Genomic DNA, 10005 nt, shown 5'->3' on the forward strand with positions numbered 1-10005 from the left:
TTTTTTTTTTTTTATTTTTTTAAAGAAAAAAAGTACTTCCATAACCAAATGACCAGATTTCTAATCAGAACTTTCTCATAATCCTGTTCAGGTGGAAATTTTTCAGCTAGCTCAGCTAGCTCTCATCAAAAGCTAGGACAACCATAGGTCTGTTATGTTTAGAAAGTTCTCTCCATCATGTGGGAGTCTGTAATATTTATTGGGTTGGATCAGTGTAGCAGCACTATTCTCACAAAGATCTAAGAAAATAAGAGAGGAAAGTCCCCATTTTGTTGCTGCATTTTGATGTGATTTTTTTTTACCTTTGGGGCTTTCCTGACCTCAATTACAGACATCCTTTGATTGGCCCTTAGTCATGATGCACACAGCATCCTATTAGCAGCAGAAGCACCAAGCCTAAGGAATGGTTTGCAGACCCAGCTAGACAAGGCTTGCAAACCAGCATAATTTGCACAGTCAACTCTTTGCCGAGTGCATTCTACTTTTTCAGTGCTTACAGCTGCTTGCAGCTAATGTGCAACCATTCAGATAAATTGCATATACTGGAATATATACATGCCTGTAAGGAAATTGGGATTGCCAATTTCTAACCCGCACTGGAGTAGCAGAATGATTATTTATTTTTCACTTTTACTTTCGCACCTGCAGTCAGTGTTGCAGAAATGCCTCAGCTTCTGCTTTGAGAGCTTCTGCTTTGGTGACTGTAGTGGACATGACTTTAAATCCCGGAGAAGGGCAAAAATAGTTAGCAACATGGACATCTGCCAGGCTTTTTTCACAACAGAAATACTCAAGTGGTGTAGCATTAAGTGATTTAACATTCAAATGACTGACATTGGGAGGTAACTTCCATGACATTTGAAAATCCATTCCGAGAGCACAATCACGCCTGTGGAAGGGGGAAACCTTCTTTTTAAAAACTGTTTCACCAATATTGATATTTGCAGCCCCTATTGTCCTATAAAAAGTTATTCCCAGCGCCAGTAGATCCTTCCTTTTTTTTTCCTTGCACTCTTATCCTCCAAATCAATGGCTGGAACTTTAAAACCACTTTTGTCACGAGTACAGGGAAGCTTTGCAGAAAACTGACAAATACCTCTACAGGTCCCAGTGCAGCCACATTAAAAATGAGATTAGCATTAGCCCATCAGAAGGAGCCTAACTTCAAAAATCTGACATTTCCTCCATTAATAAGAAAATAACCTCACTGTCCAGCCTCTAAGCTTCACAGTTTTACCCAAATTGAGATGTTTGTCACCTTCCTGGGGCTTTGATTCCAGGAGTGCTGATGGGGTTGCTGGAGCAGCCTCTGCACTGTCCTGCACTGGAAAATAAAAATATATTTCATTGAGCTCTGAATTCAGAATAAGCATCCTGCAAACAGAATGAACAACTTACATATTTAAACAGATAATTATTTTAAGAGTAGTTCTCTAATTCTGCAGAGTTTGGATGACTCTGCCATTCACACAAGATTTGAATTTCCTGGTACATTTAGAAAAGAAAAGTGACTTCCCGCTGATCCTTCTGCCTCACCCCAGGTACCCTAGAGAAATGTCAGCTCTACTTTAGATCAAAACTGTGCTGCAGCAGGTTTAGATTCCTGACCTAGATAAGTCTTTATGTATTATAGTAATGTGTGAGGTGGTCAAAGTCACGGTGAAGTCTTGACTTAGGAGATAAATAACTCCCAAAGTGTACTACTGCCAAATGCTGCAAACAAAAATGTTAACTGAAGATGTGCTGTGGAGATGGGGCTGCTGTCCATGACTGTAATGGCAAATGGCATTGAAATTTGCTGGAAGGTGAATGGTATGTAACAAGACACCTGGAGAAACACAGATAATGTGCCTAAATAATTCCTGCAAGTAACAGAGTTCAAACTAAATGTTATCCTTTGCAATGCACAGGCAGATTGGTAGGTTTCAAATCAGTGGTTTATGCTAATCAAATAAGCACTTTTAGGAATAGAGAATACGGCTGCCAGCATCCTACTTACCAAAAATTCTCTTTCCATGCAAGCAAAAGCTTGCGTTTTGGTAGGAGAAGGCTGCAGACTTTTCCACCATGCACCAAAGGAAATTGAGTGTGAGCAAAAGTACTGCATGTGTTTCCAGAGTTGGTGGGAAAGCTGAGCTTTGCAGCATTCCTTGAAAGCCAGAAGAGCTTGGTTCCACAGGCAGCCTCTCTGGCAGTGGGGCTGTCATGAAAAACGCCCCTCTGGTCATGGCCACACCATACCTGTAATGAGGACAGGTGACTCCACTGCTGACACTGTGCTGTCAGAGAGATGTCCCTGCTAAGCAGCTCACAAGGTTTGGCAATGCAGAGGGCTGCTGACCAGACCCCAGCACAGGAGCTGTATGGGGAGCTCGTGCCACCTCCCTGGCCTCCTGCAGGCCTCCCACCACCAGCATCCCCTCCTTCCTGAAAGACCAGTGAAGGGCTGAAGCCTGGCCCTATCTAGCATCGCCAGATTCACAGTCAGTAGAGCTGGGCCCACCTCTCGCGCATGTTTATCTTCAAGGACATCAGCGGTGCCTTTGGCTTTAACTTAACATTGGGCACATCCTTAAGTAGCTTACAGAGAAAGCACTGCGTTAGGCTGTGTGCCAAGATTCGCCGAACTGGAAGAAAACCCCTCTTAGGGCTCAGATTAGGCTTTGGTTACCTCACCACACCTTTCCAGCAGCATTTTTGCCTTCTGTTGAGCCCTTCCTGCTCCTTGTCCTGACAGTTGGTGGGATCTAGATAGGTGGTTTCCAGGCTCCTAAGCACACGTGGAATCAAAAAAGTAAAATATCATTGGATTTGGGCTTTTTTTCCTACTTTGGGAAACATCTGTTTGCATGAGTTTTTAAATCTGCCTGGAAAATCATGCACAGAATATGGCACATTGACAGTAAACTGAATTCAAACTTATTTGAAGAAAATGAACAATTTTATGAACGCAAGGGTGACATAGCGGAATGCAGTTTTGTTTTTATCTCAAGTGAATATTAGAAGGCAGACCGGTAGATGGAATAAGGCCTTCTGCTCCTTGTCAGTAGCAAGCTGGTAAATTTGCTGGTCTAAGTCGTCATAAAAACAAAATAACTGTATTTATACATAAAGCAGGTATAGGGCAACTATCAGTCAGCAGGTGCACATCTGATACCAGTCTGAAGGTTTGTCATGCATCTTGTTTCCTCACTGCTTTGGATCTTTGCTTCCTTTAACTTCTCTGAGTGACAGCAGCAGGTCTTCAGGGAAGAATGTAAGAAACAAAGTTTAAACCTCTCTTTCACTGATTTAAGGACTTTAATCTTCTCGAGACAGTTGTTTGTGGACCATCTTGGATAACAGTCACCAGTGGGTCCATCTGCTTGGTGACTACCCTGTTTTCCTTAAGATCACGTTAGCTCCAGCCTCCCCCATTCATTACCTGGGGCACTGCACTCAACAACATAGAAAAGTATCTGATTTTGTTCGGACTCATTTTCAGGAATGCTGTTCAAGTTACACAGAGCCTAATGTTGACATACGTGCACCCAATGAATCCCAAGCAACAAACTCCCCTCAAGTGACTGGAAAGCAATCAGAAGAACAAGTGTTGCACTGCTCTCACCCGGGTTGACTCCAGGTGACTTTAACAATGACAGCTTGCGGCCCGCTCCCTGGCCAGCTGTAACAAGATGGTTTTGCATCTTCACCACAGGTGGTAGCAGTGTCTGACTGTCGCCCCCACCGGCCAGACAAGCTGCAGCCCCACCACGGCGACCTCTTCCAGGTGCTCTACAGAGAAGAAGAGGTGCACAGCTTGGGCCAGGGTGGGCAGCAGGGACCCTGCAGCCCCAAGCACGGTAAGTCCTCAGTGATGGCTTTGCGGTCTGCACAGCTTCAGAACAATTTTAGATATTGCAGTCTTCTGGTCTGCATCAAAGCAGACTTGTTACGTATAGAAAAATATTTCCATGCTTAAAACGCTCAGTGGAATTTAAGACCATGGCATTGCAGAGCCCTGCTGCCTGCAAAAGCAAGCTAATAAAGCAGTGCTTGCTTTATTCAAATGCATAAACTCTCCCTTTCTAAGAGCTGACAGTATTGTAGGGATGATAGACTGCTTATAACTGGGCTTGCCTGACTCATCTTTTTATTTAAGATTCCTGTTCAGATACTTAAAATTTGCCAGAACATAATTATTTGAGATGAATTTTTAGATTCTGGATGTCAGCCACAGACATGATTTTGTTTTTTCAACCAAAACTTGTTCATCATATTTGTGAGAACCTGTGAAAGAAAAAATAGGATTTGCCAATGCAAAAACAAGGAAATGAACAAACAGGCTGCTTGTTCAGTATGCTCAAAGCTGATGTGTTATGCTTGGAAGGAGAAACTCAAGCAAGGACATGGAGTTTGGCATGGGATGGCCTTTTAATCAAAACCACACCTATTTTTCTCCCATGAAAAACCACCCAGCTGCAATTAAACCATAAATCTTTGAAAAATCCCATATAGCACGTGTTCGGTAGAGATATAGGAAGTTTGGTTTGTCTGTTAAAAGTTGCTAAATGTGTAGAACAGATTCTACCATGAATGAGCACAGTCTTCACACCACAAATAAGCATCCACCATGCTTGTAAGGCACTTGTTCTGAACAGAGTAGACAAGAGCAGGGCCTGCATGACTGCGAAGGAACAGAGTTTGGAACTATGGAGAAAGATTTGAAACCAGGAACAGAGCCTAAATGTGACCAAACAACAACCTGGGGTGAGGGGAGAGGGGGTGGGGGTGGAGAAGGAGTGCCTGAGGAGCAGCAGGTGGCAGAGAGGTACTGAGGGGGGAAGAAGTTGTCTGTGGTGAGGGGAAGCAATGGGGAATAGGTGACAGATAGGCACCAATGGGAGAAAGGATGGAGGGATCAAAAAATAAAAGTGAAAAATTAAGGAAACAGTTCTCATAACAGGAGAAAGTTGTGACCGGGCAAAGAAACTGGGATACCAAACGTGAAATGGGAAGAATCTGAAAATAAGTTAGACTGTGTTCAGCAAAAGAGATCTGAGAACAAAAGGGAGGCAAAGAGGTTTGTTGGAGGAGTGGAAGAAGGAAGCAAGGAGCGTAGGATAAGACAATTTCATCAGGAGCTCAAGGCAGGAGAGCTCCTCCAGGTCTCCCTAAGTGTGTGTAGCATAACGTAGTTGTTTGTAGAATCCTGGCCCAGAAGGTACTCAGGGAACTCAGCAGTGAATCTCCAGGTTCCTGTACTAGCTCCTTAAGCTCTGTGTGTCACCATCCTCGGTGATGTGCACACAGCTGGTACAGCTGACATATCCTTTTTTCTGGGTGCCCATTTCACAATTCAGATTGTGACACCCAGAAGCACTCATTTCTAGCTGCCACAAAAACTGTATGGAAGAAGGGCTGCATCCCACAGCAGTCTTCTGAAAGATTCATCCTGGGAATTTCTAACCTTAAACTCAGTACTCTGTTTCCCCACTACAACCTGTTATCCTCCAGGAGGCTACAAAACAGTTCTCTGTGGTTGTTTGTTTGTTTGTTTTAATACTGGTGAAGATGATGGCCACAACGGCCTGCAATACAGAAAAGCCCATGAAAATATTACTTGTCCTGCCCTTGGAGATTCACTAGTGGAGAAACAAGGTATAGGACTGTGTACTGAACAATGAAAAAGGCCAAGGATAAATAGCTACTTTCTGAGTGAACACTGTATGGTGCACTGGATGAGGCAGAATGTCTGTGGAAAGATGGCTCCTGGTCCCAAAATAGAGAGTGTTGAATATAAGGAGACTTCAGGCTTAGTAAAGTACTAATTGAAATCTGGGTAATAGAGTGAACAGTTTTTCACGGTAAGTGAGAAATGTGCAAATAGTACAGATGAGAACACCAGCATGCTTGTTGCTAGCATTAGTAACAACATACAAAAATAAAAGCAGAAGGACACTCCATTCTAGCATGCAGGAAGCCAAGAGTAGAAGGCCAGAACAATAAACTCCTTACAGGACCCAAAGCTGTGCTTTGCTTCACATGGTTATTGATTAAATAATTACATATGTGTTTATATGCATCTGTTTTACAGGGAAAAAACACTCCGTTTTGTACAGGGGCTCATCTTGGAAATACAGAGCAAAGTCAGAGTAGAAGTGGTGGAAATCCCTCGTCCCGTGCTTTGGCTTTCCATAGCACCTTCTGGAAGTGGCATTCACAATGCACCCCACCACCACTGTCCTGATGAGCACTTACCAAACAGAAGCCACAAGGCTTTACTTTTGCTTAAATATTTTGCAAAACTTGGCCAGGACATTTTTCTGGGTCTAATAAAAATGAAATGCTGAGGGGAAGAATCAGATAATATAAAACAAATAAACAAAAAGCTGGAGCACTGATGCCTGGAGCCACTTTCTGAATACTGTTAGTACCCAATACACAAGATGAGAGGAAGCTATTGAATTAAAATTTGATGTGAGGGATACGGTACCTAATGGAATTAGGTACCTAATGGAATTACTGGTGGGGGAAAGTGGGAGGAGAAAGGTTAGCTAAGATGTTTATCACAGTCAACTATTGCCCCCGGAAGGACAAGACAATTCTGACTGTTAAGTCATGCTGGGGACAGTGCTATAAGCATCATCTTTATTATTTCTCATGCTTCCAGTCATTGTTTATACTCCATTGGTAGCAGCAAACGTGAGTCTCATTGTATTGTCTGTGTTGGTGAATCCTGGTGTTTCTGTAAATCCCCACTCTTTTCTTACTTGAATACTATTTTTAAAAAAGAGCAGACAACTCAAAATGGCCAGGAACAGAAAAAAAGAGGAGAAAAAAAACCAATCCACAGTCCCACAGCCACGTGGGAGAATTTGGCTCCACGGGAATAAGTCTGGAATCCCTCCTTGATTTATTTCCTTGGCACAACTAGCAGGAATAGCAGTGAACATTTCCACGTGGATAAGTTCTTGGCTGGGTGCTCGCTCTGACAGCAAGCTAACCTCCAGGCTTGAGGACAGCAGAGATTTCCCGCTCAGCAACAGGCAGACAGAGAGGTTAAAATCCCTCCCCGTGATGTGCTGGATGTAACACAGCCTGCTGTCTGTGACTGCTTGGATCAATTCAGAAAGGAGAATGACCCCTTGCTCCTACACAGGACAACCTGGTGAGGAGCTTCACAGTGCACACTTTATATATACATACGTAAAAAAGTGCATACATAGAATCATAGAATCACTCGGGTTGGAAAAGACCTTAAAGAACATTGAGTCCAATACATACATATGTGTACACATACACATGCAACATACATTAAGTGTTAGCAGCAGGGGAGAGCTTCCAATTGGTCTAAGCACAGTTCCTTGTCTCATGTGAAAAGTCTAGGGGCAGCTAAATGATTTTCTGTAATTACTAAGCAGTTTCAATATCACTCATTTTGACATCACAGTACGTGATCAGAAAAAAAGAAAATTTTTGCACCTTTGGCTATAATCAAATCTGGTTGGATTATAATCTGAATCTTGGCTGTTTTCATGCTTGACCTAAGCACGTGGAAGGATGCTTTTAATACCAGCTGTGCCAATGGGATACTTACACTGATAATACCCTGCTTCTTATGTTTGACAGTGGGAATAACTGAACGAGAAACATCCAAACCTTGTAATCACCAGTCAAATGGGAAACCTTTGGTAAGTAAATGTAGCAATATGAAATACCACTGTCTGATGGATCTTAAAGCCTAACACCTGTTAACACGTCTGACAGTAACAGTGTGTTGGTTTACATCAGCACTTGCAGGTTTCCCAGTCTTCTTTACAGCCTTGAAAGGTGACTGATGCCAGGGGCTGCACAGCTGGGAGCAGGACAGCTGCCCTGTGGGGGGGGAGCAGGCAGGCTGCCTTGCTGCATGCCTAGCCACCTGCAAGACCTGTGAGGAATCAGCTTCTTGCTTCTCAGGGAATCACATGAATTGGGACAACATGGATTTCTAGGATGGAGAAGTATCAAACAATTCATACTCTGCAGAATGTAATGCTGAAAAGATGAACAGACCAATTGAAAACATCAATGGGAAAATCATTGTACAAAATCTGAAAATTTGTTTTTTAGTAATGAGAAAATGCTTTGGCTCAGAATGACTCAGCTTCAGTAAAATATTTTCCTCCCCTCCTCTTTTCCTTACAGAAACAATTTTCAAAAGCCCTCATTTAAAAACAAAACAAAACACAGATTTTCAAGCAGAAAATAGTCTTCTGAGAAGTTTCTGACCAACTACAGAAAGTTTATGCCTTAAAATGCCCTTTCAGATGGTTACAATGTATGAGCTAGCCTGTAGCTGGGCTATGCACAAGGAAAATGGCCGTTCAATATTGTAGGATGGTCAAAATTAACAGCATTCTGTGCAATTAAACTAATTGCACCTCACAACAATCATCCTGGTCAAATTTCCAAGGATGTTTGCAATAGTAATTTCAAATATCTTGAAGTCCTGAAATACTTACAGAGCACACCGAAAAGTATCCAGTTTAGGGGAAATGTCCATTAAGGCTCAAGAAATGGTGATGGCTGGGAAAGCTGCTTCCTGCCCAGCCCTAGAGAACCGTATGAAAGCCTCAGTTCCTCAGGAACCCGGGCATAAAAAATAAGGAATATAAATCTCTGCAAGGCTCCCACTTTATTCTGGTAGGAGAAATTCATGCTCATACAAGCACTGTGTCGAAGCTGCGGTGACCATTCACATGAGCAAACGGTGTTTGTGCGGACAAGGGTACAGCAGTCAGGATCTAATCTTTGTTCTCCTGCTAAGAGATGTACAGTATTTGTTCACTGTTGTAAAAAACAGCCTCTTTCCTCAGACTAATGCTGGGTTTCCACTCATCCGTGCTGTTGCTTTTCCCTCCAGCAGCCTCCGACATCGCTAGCCCTCCCCATCACAGCGAAGCCGGCTCTCATAGGATCAAGCATGGATGACCACCCACTTGCAGAAGAGTGAGTCCATGCCATTTTCTCTCTAAAACGTAATTAAGGAACAGTTTGACCATAGTGTAAATGCATCTCATCAGTAGACGGTTAACTCAGGAGTGGATCTGGGTGACATTTGAACTCACTGCGACAGTGTCACAGGGACAGTGATAACCATAGTTTTCAGTGGTTGATCATTGTAAAGATGGGCACAAACCACAGAGATAAATGCTTTATGCCAGCCTCCTGTGCTTTATTTGCCAGCCGTAGGCAGCGCTTGAGGAAGATGGCAGAGTATGACTTGAACATGACACCAGGAGCAGAAGCTTCTCTGCCACTGACGGGAGGCAGCCTGTACGGGACACCCAGCTTGCTGAGGAAGATGTGGATGAAGCACAAGAAGAAGTCAGAGTACCTGGGGGCAACAAACAGTGCCTTTGAGGCAGACTGATAAGTCTCAACATCACTCAAAAAGACAAAAGTTCCTTTAGCTAGGACAAGGTGCTCTAGGATTGATGAAGGAACAGACTCAGCACAGCTCCCCATCCTTTTCATTACTTGATGCCATTGCCTCAGAATGGTAGGAGAAAGGCTAATTAAGTCAAAACGGTGAGTATGATGCAACGTGTCAGCCTTTCTTTGTTACAATACACTAGAATCCCAAATATCTCACCACATTCACATCTCGACTCAGCGATGCTGAAACTATTGCTGACCTATTGTGTGCATCCTGTCTGAATCGTCTCAGACACACAAGAGAAGCCAACCAAGATGTTTGTGTTCTTCTGTAAGGTTGCAGTTCTCTTTTTGTTATTGAGTGCCACTAAGTGCCAGGGCTTTGCTCACTGTGTACCACTTTAGTCCTCCTTCCCCCTCACATATCCACTCTTTAGAGATATGAGATAAAAAACACATGATATGCTTGGATCAATGACATATGCTAAACATATTTTTCCTTCAGTTTCGATGTTTCAAGGAGTAAAAGATGGAAAAATTTTAAAAGAATGGGTGAGTCAGAACTGAGTAAATTTGTACTTACCAAACTTATCTACATGGCCA

The 10005-nt window shown here is 43.0% G+C and overlaps 1 protein-coding gene across 1 annotated transcript in view; it reads left to right on the forward strand.

Moving 5' to 3' along the window:
* VXN (vexin) overlaps positions 1–9511 on the forward strand; it is a 14797-nt gene extending 5286 nt beyond the window's left edge. The window contains exons 3-6 of the mRNA XM_042870283.1: positions 3698–3842; positions 7612–7673; positions 8891–8973; positions 9211–9511. Coding sequence (XP_042726217.1) covers positions 3698–3842; positions 7612–7673; positions 8891–8973; positions 9211–9397 — 477 coding nt within the window. The 3' untranslated portion in view covers positions 9398–9511. The remainder of the gene's footprint in view (positions 1–3697; positions 3843–7611; positions 7674–8890; positions 8974–9210) is intronic.
* Positions 9512–10005: the final 494 nt, after the last annotated feature.

This window comes from Lagopus leucura, unplaced genomic scaffold, assembly GCF_019238085.1.
Source record: "Lagopus leucura isolate 7727_CA_CO unplaced genomic scaffold, USGS_WTPT01 Super-Scaffold_100002, whole genome shotgun sequence".
NCBI classification, from domain to species: Eukaryota; Metazoa; Chordata; class Aves; order Galliformes; family Phasianidae; genus Lagopus; species Lagopus leucura.